General features: G+C 41.5%; 1 protein-coding gene across 1 annotated transcript in view; it reads left to right on the top strand.

The window, feature by feature from the left end:
- PTDSS2 (phosphatidylserine synthase 2) overlaps nt 1-24919 on the top strand; it is a 51280-nt gene that overhangs the window by 17948 nt on the left and 8413 nt on the right. The window contains exons 3-8 of the mRNA XM_083348981.1: nt 4164-4246; nt 6323-6390; nt 15022-15156; nt 16770-16820; nt 18352-18465; nt 24501-24619. Of these exons, the coding sequence (XP_083205107.1) occupies nt 4164-4246; nt 6323-6390; nt 15022-15156; nt 16770-16820; nt 18352-18465; nt 24501-24619 (570 nt within the window). The remainder of the gene's footprint in view (nt 1-4163; nt 4247-6322; nt 6391-15021; nt 15157-16769; nt 16821-18351; nt 18466-24500; nt 24620-24919) is intronic.

The following is a 24919-nucleotide window of genomic DNA, read 5'->3' as shown; positions in this document are numbered from 1 at the left end:
AACCATTGTTTCTTGTCCTGCCCTCTGGTGCTTTGGAGAATAATTTGATCCCCTCTTCTTTGTGGCAGCCCCTCATATACTGGAATACTGCTATCGTGTCACCCCCATTTCTCCTTTTCTTTAGACTAGCCAAACCCAAATCCTGCAGCCATTCTTCCTATGTTTTAGTCTCCAGGCCTTTGATCATCTTAGTTGCTCTTCTCTGAACTTTTTCCAAGGTCTCAACATCTTTTTTGTAGTACGGTGACCAAAACTGATTGCAGTATTCCAGGTCTATGCCTTGGGAGGGGAACTTGGATATAGAATATTGATTTTATAGAAAACTGAATGCAGATCTTCCAGGAGGTTGATATTCTTACGTCTAAACAAAAATAAACCTTAAAAAGCATTTGCCCTTAAAAGGGTCATGCAGGTCGTATGAGGCAGTTCCCATTCATACAGCACTTGTGATTGCAATATTGATCTCTTGGAAATCAAAATGCTAATATTTCCATGGGTTGAAATGAAAAAACTGCCACTTGCTTTTCAGTCTATAGAAAAGGAGACATGGCTATGCTAGGAGCAGAGCTTTCTAGTTCAGGTTGGCAGTGGGAGGAAAGTCTCAATACGGAGAACTAGGAGTGACATGATAGCAGCGTTCCAATATCTCAGGGGCTGCCACAAAGAAGAGGGAGTCAAGCTATTCTCCAAAGCACCTGAAGGCAGGACAAGAAGCAATGGATGGAAACTAATCCAGGAGAGAAGCAACCTAGAACTAAAGAGAAACTTCCTGACAGTTAGAAGAAATAATCAATAGAACAACCTGCCTCCAGAAGTTGTGAATGCTCCAATAGTGGAAGTTTTTAAGAAGAGATTGGACAGCCATTTGTTTGAAATGGTATAAGGTTTCCTGCCTGAGCAGGGGGTTGGACTAGAAGACCTCCAAGGTTCCTTCCAACAACAACAACTTTCTTTCTTTCTTTCTTTCTTTCTTTCTTTCTTTCTTTCTTTCTTTCTTTCTTTCTTTCTTTCTTTCTTTCTTTCTTTCTTTCTTTCTTTCTTCTTCTTCTCCTCCTCCTCCTCCTCCTCCTCCTCCTCCTCCTCCTCCTCCTCCCCTTTCTTGTTCCCATTCTAGCCTTAGCAGACGAGATGCATTAGGAAGCAGATCCTCTGCATATTTTTGCAGCTGAATTTTGGATAAGGAAAATACATGTAGAGAAGCAGATTGCTTGGATTCCAGGTTTCTACCCTTAGGCCTTTGCATTCTCTCTGTTATTAAACTGAAGTCATCCAGCTGGTGGCCTTTCAGTCAGAATGACTTTATTTACTTTTTTACTTCCTTAATCCCTGAGCCTAATGTGGGAGACATCAGCTTCAAAGAGAAGTATGGACTATTGCTATTTGGCAGTATCTTATTACAAATCTTCTTGAATCTAGGTAGGGCAAAATTCCTTTTTCTAAGATAAAGGGCTCTTCCCCACCACCATGTTTTTTGTTTGCTTGTTAGATTTGTTAAGGCTGCCCAACTGTAGAAAGATGTTAGTGTGTTTTCCTCCTATCCTTAAAAAAAAATAGGTCAGTACTAATAGCATTGCCCCCCAGCTTCTAGATTGCTTAATCTAGGGGTTGAATAATGTTTCTGTTGTAACTAGTCAGCTTACATGTTTTTTTTCAGGAAACTGTAATTTTAAAACAGGAAAGGTGACTTATATCCGTTCTTGGTGATTTAATTTGCCTTGATTGAAATTAGCCCATTTTCCTGCTCAGTAACTAAACTTGTATTTTGGAGTTCTGTCTGGTAGATTTAATTCAATGGTTATCTCCTCCCCACCCATATCTAGACTACCTTCTTTGGAGAATAATGTTTGAGGGACACAAGTAAACTTCTTAAATAAAATCCTAATAAACTTTCTCTGTCTTTAGATCCCTGTTTCCGTATAATAATCTGCACAAGAGCTAATTCAAGTTAGCAGAATTTCTTTGATATAGTATTAAAGTAATTCTCACATACACTCATCATATAACTTACTGATAAGCTGTTATAATGATGGATTCATATATCATGCTAGGTTATTTATTTGTATGCTGTCCATTCCTAAAGGCTGAGACAGGTGCAAGATTTAAATTGGAGTAAGGGAAAGAAGTCATGGAGAATATTTTTGTGGTTGGTAAGAATTGAAAACAACTCGATGGCATATAATTAATCAGTAAATCAGTCACAGGAAGCAAGATAGACAGCATTGCCACTCCAGGTATTTCAGAAGTGAGTGCAGATTGTGCAGGCTAATGCCTTTTGATAAAATGTGTTAGTTGGAAAAGATGTTATCAGACTCCTGAATTTCTGCAAATATCTCTTAAGAAAATTTCCTTCTTACTGATATGGCTAGCCTAGAAATAAAAAAAACATCAGAATAATTACTTAAAGCAGGGGTCTTCAAACTTGGCCCTTTTATGACTTGTGGACTTCAACTCCCAGAATTCCTCAGCCAGTGTGTCTGGCTGAGGAATTCTGGGAGTTGAAGTCCACAAGTCATAAAAGGGCCAAGTTTGAAGACCCCTGACTTAAAGTATCCCCTCTTAAGCTGAATGTATAAGGTTGGCCCTCTTTCTCCCCTTTTTAAAAAGATATGTCTACTTTGTATAACAGGATTAGATTGGAATTAACAGAATAAGAGCTATATTTTAATTTGGTTAAATTGAACAATTTATTGGTTAGATTTATTGGTTATTTCCAGGCTTCAAGATTTCATTCTAAAAGATATTTTAAATTGGCAGTTTGTCAGATTATGATGGCTAGAAGCTAGATAGATCAGAGTCTATTGGTAGATTTTTTGGTCATCTGCATTAGTTTGTCAAGGATTTCCAAACTATAATAGCACTAATGGAAAGATTTTTCTCCCTTGTCTAAACTGGGTTGTTAAGATGAAAGTTTGGTTGTTTGGCCAGGTCTATAAACTCATTTTTGAGGCTGAAAATAATTCCTATGTTGCCACCATTTAATATTTGGTTCTAGTTGGTCAGTTCTGTAAAAATCGAATTATAGAAAAATAGTTATGTAGCTATCAAACCCAGTCCCTGCTAGATACAAAACATTGCAAACTAAGGTTTGTCACTGTCGTAACTAAAGTTCATGATACTTCATCAAGACTGGACTGCCTTAAAGGTTTCATTCATTCAGTAATAAATATTATCATGGTTCAAAAATATCCACAATGTAAAATCTAAGGCAAACAGAAAACAAAAAATAATACTGACATATTGACTATATCAAGATTGCATGTAACCAAATTCACTAATTCTATAGAAATTGGAAAGAGCCCACTGATCATTCATTCATTCATTTATTTGCATCAGCCTTTACTATTTTTACAAATAACTCAAGGCAGTGAACATATCCAACTCAACTTCTTCTCTTGTTTTCCCCACAACAACAACCCTGGCAGATGGGTTGGACTGAGAGAGAGTGACTGGCCCAAACTCACCCAGCTGGCTTTCATGTCAGGCTTTAAATGCTGCTGTACAGAATTTGACTGCGTTATGTGTAAAGTATGATGCCTATTTATAGTAAGATGACACAATAATTGTCTGGACAACCTGAAATATTTAGTTTAAAAAAATTGAACTGACTTACTCTGCATGTTTTTGTAATATTCTTAATAAATAAGATGTAGCTAGCTGTTTTGTTTGCAATTGACTCACATGTATGCTACTTCCTCCTAGGAAATCTTAATAAACTAGTCATCGACATCTACCAAGGCAGATGGTAATACCATATATTAAAGGGAAACCAGGAGAGGCCTCTGCAGTATCTAGGGTAATTCCAAGATAGCAAGATATCTATTTCTGAGACTTAATGTCACTGGAAAAGAGGTTTAGATGGTTTTATAATCTATGTCCATAACTCATTGTTTAAGAATATCTATAGATCATTTATAATTCATTGACACCAGAAATACCTATGTGATAGTAATTAGTCCAGTGAGGCTAGTCCAACCGATCTTAATCAAGGTTCATTTAAGGAGTCAAGCCTGCTAGGCAAAACATCCATTTTAGTTCAGTCACTAGCCAAGATAAAAGTAATAATCGTATCTCCTAATTTTATATTGCATGAACAGTCAACATGTTAATAAATGCAAGTATTGTTACAATATACTGAGGACTGCTTTGTTCTTAATGTTTTACAGAGGTATTGTAGCCAGCATTTTAGTTTTTTTGTGTTTTGGAGTCACTCAAGCAAAAGATGGTCCATTTTCAAGACCCCATCCAGGTAATCCAAGTAGCCCATAGCATTAAAATAGATGGATAAAGTAATCTTATGTAAACTTTGAAAACTGTCATTTTTAATACTATCTATCAAAATTTCCTTAACAAAATCTGTCGTAGCATTTTGAAAATCCTAATCTGATCCCTGTCCAGACTAACCATGTATTTATTGGAATAGATTCTGTGTGCTTAACATACGGCTGTATATTGATGTAAATTTCCCAATTTCTTGTTTAATTTTATAACATATTTAGAAGAATATATAAGTATTGTTTAAATTAAAAATCATATCATCAAAAAATTTAGATATGTATCTAATATTATACGTTACCCATATGTTTATGAAAGCTTCTCCTTACTGTACTTAATAAAAATAACATGATAAATGAGAAAATGATTATTGCAAATAAATGAGTGCTGAGCATTGTGAAAGTTGCAAAAGTGACATGAGTTGGTGAACATGTCATGAAACTGCTAATAGAAGATACATTGTATATTTCATGAATGGTTCATGTGAACACTTGTACGGTACTTCTGGGGATTTGAAGTCTGTAGTCCAGACATGTCAAACTTGTGATGTCAAATGATGTCGTGCAACGTATCGGAACTTTTTCCCCGTTGCTGGCAATGGGATGGGCGCGGTTTCCTCATGACACATCCGGCCCGCGGGCCGACAGTTTGACACCCCTGTTCTAGTTCATTATTTGTCAGCTTTTCCATGTTGAAGAGACACTGGGCAGTCCAGATTTTGGAGAAGTTTTTTTCCCCACTTCAGTACAAATATTGTTATTCTTGTCAGGGAAGGATGTTTCAGTAAGCATGTGTCCTGGTGAAACAATCAAAGCCATGTTCATTTTAAAAATATACATAGCCATTCTAACAAAGTGTTCATATTTCGAAAAAAACTATCATATATTTATTTCTCTGTAGCTAAAAAGCATTAAGAACATCTTCATAATGGAAGGTATAAAATCAGAACAATAATTTAAAAAATGCAATATGTCTAATTCAAATTAATTTTAATGACACTGGAAGAGTTTTTTTTATAATGCTTAGATACTATGAAGTACATTTTACTTTTGCAGTCATATGTGCCAGTAACCTATTCATGAAATAACATATGTAATAATTAAAATAATAAATACACCATTTAAAGTAGTATTATTCTGAATGGAACTTCTGAAACTCACATCTGTAAACTGTTATTCCTTAAAGTACTTGCAAATTCTAATTTACCAATGTGAATAGTTTTGAGAAGGTATTCCAAGTAATTGTGGGTCCACATTCTTTTAGCTTGGTTCAGCCCTTTATTTTGATCAGTATGACCAACAAATCAATCTTACCTGTCTAAATAAGGTGTTGTGTTTTCTTAATAGTAAAATAAGAAAGTTCAGCACAAGATATTGATTGTTTAATTTCTGGTATTTCCAGAATACCCTTTTATTCGTTCTTGGGATGTTTATTTGGTGACATTACCCTTATCTGTAATTTCCTTGACTTTAAACCTTTCCACTTTGAAATGATGATGTGATATGAAACTGAATAAGTCAGATTTGCAACATAGATGAAGTCAGATTTACTTTCACTACAATTCACAGCTTTTTATAATTTGTAATGTAAGAATGCAGCATTCTGTGTATATTAGCCAAGTTGTAAGGGTGTTTTGCCCTACTTTGAACCTTGTTTCATTCTTATTAATAATTTAAAAAATATGGAATAATACTGCAGTTGTAGAACAAAAATCTAAGGCAAGAAGCCCACTAAAATTTAATTCTTAAGAATTGATCAAAGTACTCCACAATTTGCTGCCCCAAATCTCTTTTTGGGAATGAGTGGATTGTAAATCCTCAAAATATGGAAGAATTTTCTCTGTAATTGATTTCACTAACCTTTTCGAGCTAGTCATTTGGGCCTTTTGTATTTTTATTTTTAACAAGGCTTTCTATACTTCCTTCAAAGCATGTAGAATTCCATACAAATGAGGTTTCTTATTATTCCTAGATTCTATAGGTACTAGTTTAGCCTTATGCCCAACTGTAATATATCTACGTTTTTCTTTTTTGTTAATTTATTCTGCTAGCTTACTGGAGGTTTTGGCTATGCGTCAGTGTTGTCTATGAACTTTTCCTCATTTTCATACTTTTTCAGGTAAGGAATTTAAAGTTTGTATTTTAAAGAAAACCTTAAAGTTAAAAAAGTATAGAGTATAATCATCAGCTTCACTTCTTACCATGAAAGCTTATGCATAAGTAACATCATTCAATAGTCTATCTGACTATTGTTATTATAATAACCCCTCCCCTTTTAATATATTTTGGTTAACTCAAGACAGTAAACATACCTAATACTCTCTCCTCCTATTTCACCACAATAAAACCCTGTGACTGGCCCAAAAATCACCCAGCCAGCTTTCATGCCTAAGGCAGGCTTAGAACTCACAATCTCCTGATTTCAAGGCCAGCTCCTTCACCATTACACCAAACTGTATTTCTAGTATTACAGTACAATATATAATGCAGCTTTCCCCAACCTAAGCATCTTGTGGATTTCAACTCCCAGAATTCTCAGCAGTAAGTTTGATTTAATCTGTTTGGCAGTAACTGCAGGATCTTGGGTTGAGATCTTTCTTATATCTACTGAACTTTCTGTAACTGAAGATTCCACAGAATTAATCTGGACCTTCTACAAATAAAATGGTTCTTTCCCGTTTGCAGTGCAGGAATCAAAATTTTATTTTAACTCAGTTGTTTTAGACATGCTTGTAAACATTCAAACAACACTTTTAACTTATATCTTCCTTTGGAAAGTTTAGGATGGTTTGCTTTCTGTACTGGGACAAACCATTTAGCTAGTAGGATAATTGCTCTGCCGAAAATTTTTAGCCCTTTTTCCAGGTTTCAGGTCATCCTCAGAAGGAAAAAATTACATCAATCTCAAATGGATAACGGCTAGTTTCCCTCTCTTTTTCAAGCAGAAGCAATGGCAATGTTCATATAACTTTTTCACTGGGTCAAGGGTCAAGTTGATTTGTCATATGATTGCCAAACCCCAGACAAGATCGGGGAGGGTCATTTCAATTATGATACAGCTAATGTGAATTTTTAGTGAAACAATTATTCTTAGAAAGTTTGGAAAAGCAAAAGGCATATTTTCTTAGGGATGGCCATAATCTGTAGAAAACTGATAAATCTTTGATTTTAAAAAAATTATAAGAACTAAATGGACATTAACAGTATGCATGAAGCAGAAAAATGTTTGAAATGAAATATTTAGAATGGCTTTTTAGAACATGGAATATAGTATGTTCTGAATGAAGTTTGTTCCAAAAGAATAAAATTTGAAACATTCTAAATTTTCCTTCATAAATAATCTTATTCTCTTACTTTTTCATCCCACAATTGCAAAATTAGATTGTGTGGTAGTTCACGATGAATGCGACTTGGTATCCAAAACAAAGACAATTTTACATTGATCTTAAATATAATAAACAATGGTTTTTTTATTTTTTACAAGCATCATTTCAGCTAATGAAAAAAACAGTTAAGCATACTTTCTGCGGCAAGTGCCCCAGCCAAACAACATTTCCCAACAAAGAAAGAACAGTCATCCACAGAACAGTTCCAAAAATACACTTCTCCAGCTATTCAGCTGTACTTTGTTCCCAATACTTATGTGAAGAACACTCATATATCTGGCAAACCTGGCTTTTCGATTTATCAGGCCTGGACTGAAGGGGTTTTAGCTTTTTAAATATTGTTTTAATTGTTGGGCTTAATTTAATTTATTTTAATTTTATATTATCTTTTATATTGTATTTTATGCTACCCTGTAAACCGCCCTGAGTACTTCGGGAATAGGGCGGTATAGAAATCTAATTAAATAAATAAATAAATAAATAAATAAATAAATAAAATCTAATAAAGTAGAATATTTGTAGCTCAGGTTGACATGAGGGGTCGTTGTTGCTCTCTGAGCTTGCTTGTTTTCTTGCATAAGTTTCATTACCCAAACTAGGTAACATCATCAGTGCTACTGTGTTTCCCCAAAATAAGACCTACCCTGAAAATAAGACCTAGCTTGATTTTTTTTGAGAGTGGGCCTAATATAAGCCCTACCCCCAAAATAAGCCCTGGTTTTGGGGTGAGGCACATGCCTAAAAATCAAGCTAGGGCAGGGGTGGGGAGTGGAGCTGCCTCACGTCCCCTACACCTGCATACCTTAGGACCGCTGCAGCCAGGCCTCCCATCCCCCAACACCAGCCACGCTACTGCCCAAGTTCTTTTGTGGCCAATTGCCACATACAGTTTTTGCATTTGCTACCTATACATAGTATACTTGGAGAAATACCTGAAAATGAAATAATAAAATATAAGGAAGTGTGTAAAAAAATTGCTGTATGTCAAATACTTACAGTGCATTCAGAAAATATTCAGACCCCCTTCACGTTTGTCAGTTTTGTTATGCTCACATTCTATAGTTGTTGAAATTCATTTTTCCCTCATTAATCTACACTCAGTAACCCATAATGACAAAGTGAAAACAGAATTTTAGAAATGTCTGTAAATTTTTAAAAAGAAAAAACTGAAATATCACATTGGCATAAGTATTCAGACCTTTTCCAACATTTGAAATTTAGCTCAGGTGCCTCCCAGTTCTCTTGATCATTGGTGACATGTTTCTATACCTTGATTGGAATCCACCTATGGTAAATTAAATTGGACATGATTTGGAAAGACACACACCTCTCTATAGAAGGCCTCAGAGCTGACAATGCATACTGTAGCACAGCAAAGGCCATGACGGCAAAGGAACCGCCTGCAGAACTCAGGCAGAATTATTGCAAGGTGCAGATCTGGGGAAGGCTACAATAAAATTTCTGCTGCACTGAAGATTCCCATGAACACAGTAGCCTCCATAATTTTCAACCAGGAGAATTAACTAGGACTCTTTCAAGAGCTGGTCGCCCAGTCAAACTGAGCAATCGAGGGAGAAGGGCCTTAGTAAGAAAGGTGACTAAGAATCCATTGGTCATTCTGATTGAGCTCCAGAGATCTTGTGTGGAAATGGGACAGAGTTCCAGAAGGGCAACTATCACTGCAGCCCTCCACCAATCTGGGCTTTATGACAGAGTGGTTATATAGAAGTCTCTCCTCAGTGCAAATCACATGAAAGCCCACTAGGAGTTTGCAAAAAAGCACCTGAAAGACACTCAGACTGGTGAGGAGCAAGATTCTCTGATCTGATGGAACCAAGATTGAACTGTTTAGCCTCAATTCTAAACATTATGTCAGGCAATGCTGATCACCTGTACAGTATCATCCCAACAGTGAAGCATGCTGTTGGCAGCATCATGCTGGAGGGAGGGTGGGGTGTTTTTCAGCAGCAGGGACTGGGAGACTGGTCAGGATTGAGGGAAAGCTGAATGGAACAAAGTTGGAGATATAATCTCAATGAAAACATGTTCCACAGTGCTCAGGGCTTCAGACTGCGCTGAATGTTCACTTTCCAACATGACAATATCCTAAGCACACAGCCAAAACAACACAGGGACAACTCTGTGAATGTCCTACAGTGGCCCAGCCAGAGCCCTGACTTGACCCCTATTGAGCATCTCTGGACGGACTTGAAAATGACTGTGCACCGATGGTGGCCATCCAACCTGACTGAGTTGAGAGGATTTGCAAGGAAGAATGGCAGAAAATCTCCCAATCCAGATGTGCAAACCTTGTTGTGTCATACCCCAAAAGACTTGAGGCTGTAAATTGCTGCCAAAGGTGCTTCAACAAAGTACCAAGTGAAGGGTCTGAATGTCAATGTGATATTTCAATCTTGTCTTTTTAATAAATTTACAGACATTTCTAAAATTTTGTTTTCACTTTGTCATTATGGGTTACTGAGTGTCGATTAATGAGGGGAAAAAAGAATTTTAATAACTGTTGAATCAGGTAGCAGCATAACAAAATTGAAAAAAGTAAAGAGGGTCTGAATACTTTCTGAATGCACTGTAATTATGTGACACACAGCAGTTTTTTTGCATATCTAGGTATTTGATTGTCCCTCAGCTATATTCTCTTTCTGTTCTCAGATAGCCCCAGCCAGTATCAGCAGAGATTGAACCAACATGTGCTGTTTTATTGGCTAATGCAGTCTTGAATTCTTTGTATCTGGATTTTTTTTAAAACAAGCCATTTGCAGGAATATGGGGTAGTTTGAAAGAATTGAATGAAATAAGCCTAAAACAAGTATCCAGAGTAGTGGATATCTTGTTCCTAGTTCCACACAAAATATGGCTGTTTCAAACTTGGTATGTTTTATACAGTCATGGCCGAAATTGTTGGCACCCTAGAAATTTTTCCAGAAAATCAAGTATTTCTCATAGAAAAGTATTGCAGGAACACATGTTTTGCTATACACAGGTTTATTATTATTATTATTATTATTATTATTATTATTATTATTATTATTATTAATTTAATTTAATTTAATTTGTATACCGCCCTTCTCCCGAAGGACTCAGGGCGGTGAACAGGGCAATACACAATAAAAACAAGATACAAAAATTAAAAATTATTAAAAAGTAATTAAACAGCAATGCCCGTAATAAATTAGTACAGATTAAAAGTTAAGACCAATTTATAAAACCCAACTCCATCCCATCAGGCCAGGCCGGCTTGTTCAAAAAGGTGGGTTTTAAGATCGCGCCAGAAGAAGCGGAGATAAGGCGCCATCCGGAGCTCGACCGGAAGATGGTTCCATAAATCTGGCACACCCACAGAGAACGCCCTCCCCCTGGGGGCCACCAGTCGGCATTCTTTGACCGGTGGCACCCTGAGGAGGCCCTCTCTGTGGGAACGTACTGGGTGGAGGGAAGTTGACACCGGCCGCAGGTGCTCCCCAAGGTATTCCGGACCCATGCCATGTAGGGCTTTGTAGGTCATTACTAACACCTTGAACCTCACCCGGAAGACAACTGGAAGCCAATGCAGCTCGCGGAGCAAAGGTGTGACATGGGAGTGTCGGGAAACTCCCAACACAACTCTCGCGGCTGCATTCTGTACCAGTGGAGCCTCCGAGTGGTCTTCAAGGGTAGCCTCATGTAGAGAGTGTTGCAGTAGTCAAGACGAGAGGTCACGAGCGCATGAGTGACCGTACGTAAGGCATCCCGGTCTAGATAGGGCCGCAACTGGCGCACCAGGCGGACCTGGGCGAAGGCCCCCCTAGTCACAGCTACTATATGGTCTTCTAGGGAAAGCTGTGAGTCTAGGAGGACTCCCAAGTTGCGAGCCCTATCTACAGGAGGTAATAACTCACCCCCCATAGAGAGGGGTGGGATATCCTGAGTATCCCGAGATGCCGGTACGCACAGCCACTCAGTCTTGTCAGGGTTGAGTCGAAGCCTGTTCCTCCCCATCCAGACCCGGACCGCCTCCAGGCAACGGGACATCACGTCGAGGGTATCACTGGGGTGGTTTGGGGTCGAAATGAAAAGCTGGGTATCATCAGTATGCAGCGTACTGATGATACCCAACTCCAAAGCCACGAATGATCTCACCCAGCGGTTTCATGTAGATGTTGAACAGGAGAGGCAAGAGGACCGACCCCTGAGGAACTCTACAAACGAGAGGCCTCACGGTCGACCTCTGCCCCCCTGCCAACACCGACTGCGAGCGTCCCAGGAGATAGGAGGAGAACCACTGAAGGACCGTGCCTCCCACTCCCAATCCCCTGAGACGCCGCAGCAGGATACCATGGTCGATGGTATCGAAAGCCGCTGAGAGGTCTAATAGGACTAGGACAGAGGAATATCCCCTGTCCCGAGCCCTCCAGAGATCATTCACCAGCGCGACCAATGCCGTCTCCGTGCTGTACCCGGGCCTGAAGCCCGATTGGTACGGGTCTAGATAATCCGCTTCATCCAGGACCAGGGGGAGCTGATGCGCCACCACACTCTCAACAACCTTCGCAAGAAAGCGAAGGTTGGAGACCAGACGAAAGTTATTTAACACAGCCGGGTCCAAGGCAGGCTTCTTGAGGAGAGGTCTCACCACCGCCTCTTTCAAGGCGGCGGGGAAACTACCCTCACTCAAAGAGGCAGATATAACCGCCTGGAACCAGCCTCGTGTCCCCTCCCGGGTTGCATAAACCAGCCAGGAAGGGCACGGGTCCAATAAACATGTGGTGGAGCTCAGCCTCCCCATAATCCTGTCCACTTCCTCCGGAGTTACAGGATCGAACTCCTCCCAGGTAACATTGACAAGACCACCCGTGTCCTGATCGTCCGACTCTGCCCAGTCGGAGTCCAGACCGGTCCGAATCCGAGCGATTTTGTCCGGCAGATGTTGACTAAACTCCTCGGCACGCCCCTGCAAGGGTTCCTCACTCACCTCCTGATTAAGGAGGGAGCGGGTCACCCTAAACAGGGCGGCCGGGCGATTATCTGCGGACGCGATGAGGGCAGCGAAGTAGTTAGACCTTGCCACCCTCATCGCTGCGAGATAAGACCTAATATGGGTTCTTAGTCGCAATCGGTCGGATTCAGATCGGCTGGACCTCCAACCGCTCTCTAGGCCCCGTCTCCGACGCTTCATTTCCCGGAGCTCCGCGGAAAACCATGGAGCCCACTGGGATCTGCACCGGGTCAGGGGCCGCAAGGGTACAACTCGGTCAAGTGCCTCCGTGGCCGTCCTTTCCCAGGCTTCCACTAAGGCATCTGCCGAGCTGTGAGCAGAGGAGGCAGGTGGGGACCCCAGTGCTGCCTGGAACCTCTCAGGGTCCATTAAGTGTCTGGGGCGGAACCATCTAGTTGGCTCAGCACCTCCACGGTGGGGAGTGGCAAAACGGAAGACCAGCCGCAGGAGATGATGATCGGTCCATGACAGGGGCATAACAATTGGAGAGCCCCCACCAAGATCATCTAACCACCGTCTAGATAGGAAAACCAAATCCAGGGTGTGACCTCCCACATGAGTCGGTCCATGAATTACTTGCGTCAGGTCCATGGCCGTCATGGAAGCCATGAACTCCCGAGCTAACTCAGATACTCCTCCCAGGAGTATTCCCTTTGTGTGTATTGGAACACAACAAAAAAAGGGAGGAAAAAAAGCAAATTGGACATAATGTCAAACAAAACTCCAAAAATGGGCCAGACAAAATTATTGGCACCCTTAACTTAATATTTGGTTGCACACCCTTTGGAAAAAATAACTGAAATCAGTCGCTTCCTATAACCATCAATAAGCTTCTTACACCTCTCACCTGGAATTTTGGACCACTCTTCCTTTGCAAACTGCTCCAGGTCTCTCTTATTGGAAGGGCGCCTTTTCCCAACAGCAATTTTAAGATCTCTCCACAGGTGTTCAATGGGATTCAGATCTGGACTCATTGCTGGCCACTTCAGAACTCTCCAGCGCTTTCTTGCCATCCATTTCTGGGTGCTTTTTGACGTATGTTTGGGGTCATTGTCCTCCTGGAAGACCCAAGATCTCGGACACAAACCCAGCTTTCTGACACTGGGCTTTACAGTGCAACCCAAAATCCTTTGGTAATCCTCAGATTTCATGATGCCTTGCACACATTCAAGGCACCCAGTGCCAGAGGCAGCAAAACAACCCGAAAACATCATTGAACCTCCACCATATTTCACTGTAGGTACTGTGTTCATTTCTTTGTAGGCCTCATTTCATTTTCGGTAAACAGCAGAATGATGTGCTTTACCAAAAAGCTCTATCTTGGACTCATCTGTCCACAAGATGTTTTCCCAGAAGGATTTTGGCTTACTCAAGTACACTTTGGCAAACTGTAATCTTGCTTTTTTATTTCTCTGTGTCAGCAGTGAGGTCCTCCTGGGTCTCCTGCCATAGCGTTTCATTTCATTTAAATGTCGACGGATAGTTTGCGCTGACACTGATGCTCCCTGAGCCTGCAGGACAGCTTGCATTCCTTTGGAACTTGTTTGGGGCTGCTTATCCACCATCCAGACTATCCTGCATTGCAACCTTTCATCAATTTTTCTCTTCTGTCCACGACCAGGGAGATTCGCTACAGTGCCATGGGTTGCAAACTTCTCGATAATGTTGCGCACTGTGGACAAAGGCAAATCTAGATCTCTGGAGATGGACTTGTAACCTTGAGATTGTTGATATTTGTCCACAATTTTGGTTCTCAAAATCCTCAGACAGTTCTCTTCCCCTCTTTCTGTTGTCCATGCTTCGTGTGGCACACACAGACACACAATGCAAAGACTAAGTGAACTTCTCTCCTTTTTATCTGCTTTCAGGTGTGATTTTTATATTGCCCACACCTTTTACTTGCCCCAGGTGAGTTTAAAGGAGCATCACATGCTTGAAACAATCTTATTTATCCACAATTTTGAAAGGGTGCCAATAATTTTGTCCAGCCCATTTTTGGAGTTTTGTTTGACATTATGTCCAATTTGCTTTTTTCCCTCCCTTTTTTTGTTGTGTTCCAATACACACAAAGGGAATAAACCTGTGTATAGCAAAACATGTGTTCCTGCAATACTTTTCTATGAGAAATACTTGATTTTCTGGAAAAAAATCTGGGGTGCCAACAATTTCGCCATGACTGTATGGTTTTTTCCCCAAATACCTAAATTTCTTTCTTCAGTTCTTTTTAGGGTCTGGATAGCCATTATATATGGTCTATGTTTGGGGTAGCCATTATATATGTATATGTACATTCTTTCTGTATTGCCAATTTAACAAATATAACTTTTTAAAAGAAATGTTGATGTTCTTGAACATGTATTTAATTTTGCAGACTGTACATGATGGAAGACAGTTTATGAAATTTATTGATCCTAATTTAGGAGTCCCTTTGCCTGAAAGAGACTATGGTGGAAATTGCCTTATATATGACCCAAATAATGCAACAGATGCCTTTCACAATATTTGGGTAAGATGCTAAAATGGAGAGATTGTATTCATTTAATGATATTTTATGTCCTAGGATTTTGTACTTCTATGATTACCATGGATGTCTGATAATTGTTTCCTAATCCAGTATCAGTTGTTTCATAACTAAGAGTCTGTCTTCAGTGATTCCATCGATGAGGTCCAATGCATCTTTCTGAGAATTTCAGTCTTCATTTCTTTAAAAGCAAATTTTAACTTGGAGGACAGACTGCAGGTAGTCCTTGTTTAGTGACTGCAGTTGGTTCAACAACCTGCTCATTAAGTGAACTGATTGCTATGGTAAGTGAACACCTTTCTGAGAGAGAGATGCTGTGATGATCACTGATTGCTGCTGTCTCATTTAGATAAAGTTCTCTCAAATAATGGCCTCTGCCTGATTCACCACCACCACCCCTTTTTTTTCCCCTCCTGCAGGGTGGAGAGATTGCCTAAACAAGGTATTTCTTCTGGAGCTGCTTCTCAGTGCAGGATTTCCCTAAAAAGTGTTAACTACAAGTTAACAAGGTCACTGTGACCTTTATTAGTTGATTAAAAGTCTCCAGGCCTCATAGCTGCTGCATGAAACTGACCAGAGCTTAATCAGTTTCACTTTAAAGGCTTCTTTGATCATAAATTCTCAGAGTGGAAAGCATTCATTACCATTGTATTTGTGAATGGTTGCTATTCAAGGTGGTTGTTAAATTTTACTTGTAGTAAAATTTTGAAACCTATGTCATTTCCTACACATGGAAGCTAAGATATTGATTGCTGCCTTGCATATGGCTTTGTTTTTTGTTGTTGTTTTTGTTTTTTCATAACTAACCAAATGCAGAACAAAAGTAAAAATTTATGTATAAATATTGTTACATTGTATATGGATTTTTGTAATGCAAAATGTATGCATGTTTCTGTAACCATCTACTAATCTGTGTAGTAACTTAATCATGCTCTCCATTCCTCCATAATAGTATATTAAGAGTTTACTTTATTTAATTACTCCCACACTTTTAAGATAAAGGAAATCTATATCTTTTATCTGCAGTTGTTAAAGTCCATCTTTGTAGACTACAGTGTGTTGGCTGTTGAGTCTATAAAAATGTGAATTACATAATATTTTAGTAAAGCTTTTCCTTTTTATAAAATAAAAAGCTGGTCCAAAACATTGAGGCCTCAGATTTAAAGAAAGATTAGGACTCATACTGTATTTCTAGACTTGTGGCTCAAAGGTACAAAGGTTGAAAGTTAAGATAAACATATTTGTCTGAGGTTTTTCTGCGATGAGGTATACACAACAGCAGAATTTAACATATCAGGAACATTATATGGTCAGATGTTGTTTTATCTAAGATAAGAACCCATTTTTCATCTTCCAGATGAAAATTGAAAAAAGAACAGTAATCTTTTTGTTATTTGGTTGATAGAAAAAATATATTATACATTACATGTGGGATGTAAAATTTATTTTTTAATCATTTAACATATTTTAAAACATTGTGAAGGTGTTTCATGTTGCATATGGAAATATATGTTTCAGTAGTCATTGTCATCATTTATATTGATTCATTTTATTACATAGAAAGTAACTCTAATCAGTATAATCTACTTGAATTACAGGATAAGCTAGATGGATTTGTTCCTGCTCATTTCCTTGGTTGGTACTTAAAGGTGAGAATTGGCCCTTTCTTTGCTTAATTACTTCCTATAGTTCTGATCTCTCATTGGTTGTCAGTACTTCAAGTGTTGCTTATTCTCTATGATTATCACTGGTCATCGAAATTCTTTCTAAAATAAGTTTCTGACAGTAAATTTCTGTTTTACTGTTGAATAGCTTTAAATCTTAATCAGTTAAGGTATTAAGCTATTTATTAGCTATGTTAAGATTAAACTAATGGTCAGATAAATGCATCATTATTTTCCTCTTAATATACAAAGTATATTATATTGAACAGAGAAATGAAGCAGTCCTGCTTTGTAATTATTGCTAAGAAGTTGTCGATTGTGTTTTCATATCTTTTGTCTTGATAATTACTCAAATTTATTTTAGTCTTAGAACTTCTAGTCATTACTGACTATAACTTTGTAATACATCTATGAAGGCTACTCTAGTTGCTTTTGCTGACAGACAAACCAGTTCAGTTATACAGGTAGTCCTTGACTTACTGCCATTCATTTAATGACTCTTTGAAGTTACAGTGGCACTGAAAAAGTGACTTATGACTGGTTTTCACACTTGCCACCGTTGCAGCATCCTCATGGTCACGTGATCAGAATTTGGGCTCTTGGCAGCTGTCATATATTTATGTTGGTCTTGGGGTCATATGATCACCAATTGTGACCTTCGCAGCCAGCTTCCCACAAGCAACGTTAATGGGAGAAGCCAACTCTGCTTAATGACCAAATGATTCACTTAACCACTGCCATGATTCACTTAACAACTATGGCAATAACGGTTGTAAAATGGGCCAAAACTCACTTAACGACTATCTTGCTTAGCAACATAAATTTTGGGCTCCATTGTGCTAATAATTCAAGGACTACCTCTATGTAATTTTAAGTTTCTGCTTGAAAGTAAACTCAATATTTTGTGCTACAGATATTTTTGAGAGCCTTTGTTCTCATCTTCAAAGGACTACTGAAACCTGGTGTTCTATCTATACTGCTCAAAAAAATAAAGGGAACACTTAAACAACACAATGTACTTAATAGTAGGATGTCTTATTTTCTGTTCCCTTTATTTTTTTTTTTTTTGAGCAGTATACAATATATTATAAGCAAAGCTGGAGAAAAAAATAATTTGATTCACATTTTAACACCAGCTTTTTAAATTTATACTTCTTCACTTAATACATGAATCAGAATACTATTATCCTTTGCCACCAGAACCATGCATATAAAAATGCAAATAATTGGGGAAAGCAGGATTTGAAAAACATTGGCAAAAAATTGCTTAATAAGTTTATTAAATGATATGTTGCATTGCACATGAGAATGAATATTGATTTTTATTTTAAATATCATAAATTAGTGCAGGTATATAATGCTTGAAAACAATTTACTACTCCTATTCACAAGTTAAATGTCAGTGATATTTTTTTCTTATTTTTTTTCTTATTTTTCTTATTTTTTCTTCAATATTGGGTAATGCAAATTTGGACTTAACCTGCAGAATAACTTTCTTCTTTCATAATTTGCTTAGACACTAATGATTCGGGATTGGTGGATGTGCATGATTATCAGTGTAATGTTTGAGTTTCTGGAGTACAGTCTAGAACATCAGCTTCCAAATTTCAGTGAATGCTGGTGGGATCATGTAAGTATTAATTACTCTCTTTAATTATTTGGCATATAGTGATGCAAATTCATTTTTCAAAAAGTCATTTCATAGGGTTGAGTTACCAATTAAATATGAATAGCTTTGGCAAGAGTAATTTGTTAGTCTTCTTTCTAGGGACCATCTAGCATTGAACTCTGATAGCCTCAGATTCATGAAAATGATCTGCAATTTCTTTTATTTCTAATTTTATGTAAGATACACGTGAGCCTGAGAGCCAGTTTGGGTAGTCCTCAACTTATGATCACAATTGGAACCAGAATTTCAGTCACACTTCTGTCATCACATGACCAGACCTGATTTGACAACCATTACTTTTTTTTTTGGTGGTGATTAAGTTAGCCATCATGCTTGTTGTCCTGTAAGATGGCGGACGTGCGGGCGGCCGTGTGAGGTTGAGCTCTGCAGGTCCGAGAAGATAGGCGTCTTAGGAGCCCCTCAGGGCTTTTTTCTTTATGCCCTGGGCTGGGGGAAGGGTGGCAGCAATGAATTTTGCAACTGTCTAGGTCTTTTTACCAGCTTGACCGGCGTTTCGCTGGGCTGCCGGTTTGCTTTCTGCTCAGCTGCTCAGCTGGTCGTCGGGAGTTTCCGGCTATGTCGGGCGGTCTTGGCTTCTTCGGCGGCATTTGGAGTTCCCGGCGGCTGGCGGCGGCGGTGCTACGGCGGCGGCGACGGAGCTGTTTGCGATCTGCGTGGCCTGCCTTTTCTACCGCTTTCTTTTCGACCGACCTGCCTCTGCTTTCTGCCACTTTACCATCGATTATTGTGGTTTGGCCTGCTTTTACCGAACCGTTTGTCCCTCTGCCTCCTGGACCTTTTTGGTCCGTTTCTTATCGGCGGTGGCGGTGGCTCTCCCCGGATTGTTTGCGGCCTTGGCGGCGTTCTGATGGCTACGGTGGCTACGGTGATGGCGGCGGCTGTGTCCATAGCGGCTCAGCGGCAGCGGCTTCGATGACTCAGCGATGGTGTTATGCCCGGTTTGCCGGCCCCCCGGTTGGTTTTGCATATCCCAGATGGGTTGGCACCCCCACTGCTTCTGATGGCCCTGAAGGTTCCTGGGCTAGCCGGTTGATCCCGGTGGAGCCCAGTGGGGCCTTGTGGACTTGGGCCATTTTGAAGGACTTTGGAAGATCGGCGGGGAATTTAATGGACCTGGGGGAGCCAATCTTTGTTGACCACAGTCTGGAAGGCCCCAATAATTATCAAACTGAGGGCCTATGGACTGGTGGTCAGTTACAACCTCTGGGAATGACGAGACAACGGGGGTCTTGGCTGTCATCAGAATTGACTATGATGGTTTGTTTTTGTTTTTTACAATCGACTGCGCATTGCCCCTTATACCCCAAAGGACAGAGAATTCTGGGTATGGGCCATTGTGAGAGGATGGCCGAATTTACATCTCCTGCCCCTAGAGGTGAGAGCTCTATGGGGCAGGCCATACCCAGTGGGGTTGCTCCAGACTTCCATCCCCCCCCCCGAGAATTGGCTCTGTAACCGTAGTGAGAGGACGGTGGTAGGCCTGCCCGGGGGGCTTATCCAGCTGAGTGGCAGCGGCTGGACGGAGGCCTGGGACTCCCTCTCCGAATAGATCCTCCTCATGGACTATCATCTATGGACTGCCTACGATTCGGACTGCTATTTATGCCTTCCTTTAAATATTCGTCCACGGATTTATGCGCCCTCAGGGGTGCTCCCCCCTCCTGGGTGCGACCCGCCTTGCCAGCCGATTATAACCTCGAGGAAGGGCCCATTTATTGGGACCCTGAGAGTTGGCTGGGCACGGGTAGGGGCCTTCGTCGTAGACCTAATAAGAGGCCCCTGATTATTTTTCTTTCAAAATTTTTTAGGGGGTTAGGGAAGCGGGAGGGTTCTTTTGGTTGTTTGGATAAGGGGGGCTATCCAACTACCGCTGTTCTGGCTAGGGCCGATGGAGATCGCTGGGGGGAGGAGCGGGGGTCGGTCACCTCCGGGGCTCCAGGGCTGGTCGTGGGGCTACCTATTCCCACGACATCAGGGAATGGCAGCAGATGGAGGAGCAGAGGGCCGTATCGATCTCAGGGAAGGCCTCTCCGCTACTTACAAGCGGTGAGGCACTCCGACCCTCTGGCTCTACCCCAAGGTCCCGGGAGTGAGGGTGTGCAGCCCCCTGAGCTCCGGCTGGTGTATTTGAACGCCAGGTCCGTCGCTAATAAGGCTCCTCTCGTTCGTGATCTGGTCGAGGGTGAGCAGGCGGACCTGGCTTGCATCACGGAGACTTGGTTGGGCCCAGAGGGCGGGATTCCTCTGGTTGATCTTTGCCCACCAGGTTTCCGGGTGCTGCACCGGCCTCGGGCTCAGGGTAGGGGTGGGGGTGTGGCTGTTGTTATGAGGGAGACCTTGTGTCCGCGGGAGGCCACTGTTCCTCAGATAGTCGGGTGTGAGTCTCTCTTTTTGAGATGCGGCCCTGGTGCGCAGTTGGGCTTGCTGCTGGTGTACCTTTCGCCTAGTCATGCAGCAGCAGCCCTGCCTGAGCTGCTCGATGTCCTCTCTGCGCTGGTGGTTGAGTTCCCGAAACTTATAGTTTTGGGGGATTTCAACCTACCATCGCTGGGAGGATCATCTGAGTTGGCCCGGGAGTTCATGGCTTCCATGACGGCCATGGACCTGACGCAGGTAATTTCGGGACCGACTCATGAGGGAGGCCACACCCTTGACCTAGTTTTTTTATCTGGACAGTGGTTAGATGATCTTGGTGGGGGCTCTCCAATTATTATGCCCCTGTCATGGACCGATCATCATCTCCTGCGACTGGTCTTCCGTTTTGCCACCCCCCGCCGTGGGTGTTTGGAACCAATTAAATGGTACCGCCCCAGACGCTTAATGGATCCCCAGAGGTTCCAGACAGCTCTGGGGTCCCCACCTGCCTCCCTTGCTCACAGCTCGGCAGATGCCTTAGTGGAAGCCTGGGAAAGGACGGCCACTGAGGCTCTTGATCGAGTTGTACCCCTGCGGCCCCTGACCCGGTGCAGATCCCGTCGAGCTCCATGGTTCTCTGCGGAGCTTCGGGAGATGAAGCGTCGGAGACGGGGCCTAGAGAGCGGTTGGAGGTCCAGCCGATCCGAATCCGACCGATTGCGACTAAGAGCCTACATTAGGTCTTATCTCGCTGCGATAAGGGAGGCGAGGTCTAACCACTTCGCCACCCTTATCGCGTCCGCAGATAATCGCCCGGCCGCCCTGTTTAGGGTGACTCGCTCCCTCCTAAATCAGGAGGTGAGGGAGGATCCCTTGCAGGGCCGTGCCGAGGAGTTTAACCAACATCTGTCGGACAAAATCGCTCGGATTCGGACCGGTCTGGACTCTGACTGGGCAGAGTCTGACGATCAGGACACGGGTGGTCTTGTCGATATCATCTGGGAGGAGTTTGATTCTGTGACTCCGGAGGAAGTGGACAGGATCATGGGGAGGCTGAGCACCACCACATGTTTATTGGACCCGTGCCCTTCCTGGCTGGTTTATGCAGCCCGGGAGAGGACACGCAGCTGGTTCCAGGCAGTTATATCGGCTTCTTTGAGTGAGGGTATCTTCCCCGCCGTCTTGAAGGAGGCGGTGGTGAGGCCTCTCCTCAAGAAGCCTGCCCTGGACCCTGCTGTATTGAATAACTTTCGTCCTGTCTCCAACCTTCGCTTTCTTGCGAAGGTTGTTGAGAGTGTGGTGGCGCATCAGCTCCCTCTGGTCCTGGATGAAGCGGATTATCTAGACCCGTACCAATCGGGTTTCAGGCCCGGGCACAGCACGGAGACGGCATTGGTCGCGCTGGTGAATGATCTCTGGAGGGCTCGGGACAGGGGGCATTCCTCTGTCCTAGTCCTATTAGACCTCTCGGCGGCTTTCGATACCATCGACCATGGTATCTTGCTGCGGCGTCTCAGGGGATTGGGAGTGGGAGGCACAGTTTTACGGTGGTTCTCCTCCTATCTCTTGGGACGTTCGCAGTCGGTGTTGGCAGGGGGGCAGAGGTCGACCGCGAGGTCTCTCATTTGTGGAGTTCCTCAGGGGTCGGTCCTCTCGCCTCTCCTGTTCAACATCTATATGAAGCCGCTGGGTGAGATCATTCGTGGCTTTGGAGTTGGGTATCATCAGTACGCTGATGATACCCAACTTTTCTTTTCGACCCCAAACCACCCCAGTGATGCCCTCGACGTGATGTCCCGTTGCCTGGAGGCGGTTCGGGTCTGGATGGGGAGGAACAGACTCCAGCTCAACCCCGACAAGACTGAGTGGCTTTGCATATCTTCATCCCGGGTTTATTCGGACATTCCACCTCTAACTATGGGGGGTGAATTATTACCCCCCGTAGATAGGGCTCGCAACTTGGGGGTCCTCCTAGATTCACGGCTCACCTTGGAAGATCATATAGGAGCCGTGACTAGGGGGGCCTTTGCACAGGTTCGCCTGGTGCGTCAGTTGCGGCCCTATCTTAGCCGGGATGATCTGTGCACGGTCACTCATGCGCTCGTGTCCTCTCGTCTGGACTACTGCAACGCTCTCTACATGGGGCTGCCCTTGAGGACCACTCGGAAGCTCCAACTGGTACAGAATGCAGCCGCGAGAGTGGTGTTGGGAGTCTCCCGATACTCCCACGTTACACCTCTGCTCCGTGAGCTGCATTGGTTGCCAGTTGTCTTCCGGGTGAGATTCAAGGTACTGGTAACGGTATTCAAAGCACTCCATGGCATGGGGCCGGAGTACCTCAGGGAACATCTGCTGCCGGCATCAAGCTCCCTGCGCCCTGTGCGTTCCCACAGAGAGGGCCTCCTCAGGGTGCCACCGATCAGAGAATGTCGATTGGTGGCCCCCAGGGGGAGATCCTTCTCTGTGGGCGCTCCGGAGCTGTGGAATCAGCTACCGGTAGAGCTCCGGATGGCGCCCGATCTTCGCTCCTTTCGCCGCGATCTCAAGACATTTTTGTTTGTACAAGCCGGCCTAGCCTGAGGGGGAGTGTTGGGGTTGTTTTATTTTTTGTTTTTTAATTTTTTTGGGGGTTTTTAGCGTTGTATCATATTGTTTTTAACTAGGGCAATTGTTTAATCTGTTTTTAATGTTTGTATTGGTTATTTTATTCTGCCCTGTGAACCGCCCTGAGTCCTCAGGGAGAAGGGCGGTATATAAATGTTATTAAATTAAATTAAATTAAAATTATCTGGTATTAAATAAATAATGCAATTGTTAAGTGAATCCAGCTTCCCCCATTGATTTTGCTTGTTGCAAATCACAACAATATAACCACAGAGGTGATGCAATGGTCGTAACTTCAAGGACCAGTGATAAGCCCCCTTTTTTCAGCACTATCGTAACTTCAAACTATCATTAAACAAATGATCATAAGTCAAGGACTACTATAATAGTTAAGGCATCTGTGAGTTCTAATCTTACCTTAGACACAAAACCAGCTGGAGACCTTGTGCTAGTCATTATACATATGTTAATAAAACAATAATAATGAAATTTATAAATAAAAGTTTAATTTTTGTTAAATGATGCATTCTGAACTGAAGAAAAAAACCAGCAAAGAAAGAATCAAAGATGAAGTGAAAAGGGCAAGTCTAGGAGAGAACAAATTATATGTCTTGACAAAAAGTGTTAGACCAACCCAAATTTCATAACTAAAAATTGAGGATATATATATATATATCTTAGCTGGTTAATATAGAAAATAAACTGACTAATGGATGGAAAACTGAAAAATGAGTAGGATGAAGTTCTTTTTATCATTTTCTGTTGAGAAGATAACATGCTAATTCTATAGATTAAATCATTTTATAGGCTAAGAAGCCATCTGTTTTGCCAAAATATTCATTATATATAATCAATATTTTGAAGTGCTATTTAGTATTTTATAAGGGATGTGTGTGTGTGTGTGTGTGTGTGTGTGTGTGTGTAATGTATGCATAATATGTATAGAAACTGCAGCACCATTATTGCTATTAGTCACAGATTGTGATGGATGATTAAATTATTATTATTATTTGTAGTGGATTATGGATGTAATCTTCTGCAATGGACTTGGCATTTACTGTGGAATGAAGACTTTGGGGTGGCTTTCTTTGAAAACATATAAATGGCAAGGACTTTGGAATATTCCCACATATAAGTATGTTCAATTATAAAATTTTATTTCTAAGGCAGAAAAATGCAAATATTATAACTTTTATCACTTTTTATGCTAATGAATCCTAAATTGCTCAATTTGAAGTGAGGTATCCAGTTTATTTGGACACAGATAGGTTTTAATCTAGGATAAATTAAATTATTATAACAGTTTTATAAATATTATGAAATGAAATATATAAATAAATAGACTAATTATGGATTATTACCACTTATACAAATGTCTTTTGGGTAGAAATTTGAACATACTGTAGTTCTGTAAAGTATTGTTTTATTTCTTAAA

This window comes from Vipera ursinii (genome assembly GCF_947247035.1).
Source record: "Vipera ursinii genome assembly, chromosome: 1".
Taxonomy (NCBI): domain Eukaryota; kingdom Metazoa; phylum Chordata; class Lepidosauria; order Squamata; family Viperidae; genus Vipera; species Vipera ursinii.
The sequence above is the reverse complement of the archived record's forward strand: the minus strand, read 5'-3'. Positions and strand labels throughout refer to the sequence as shown.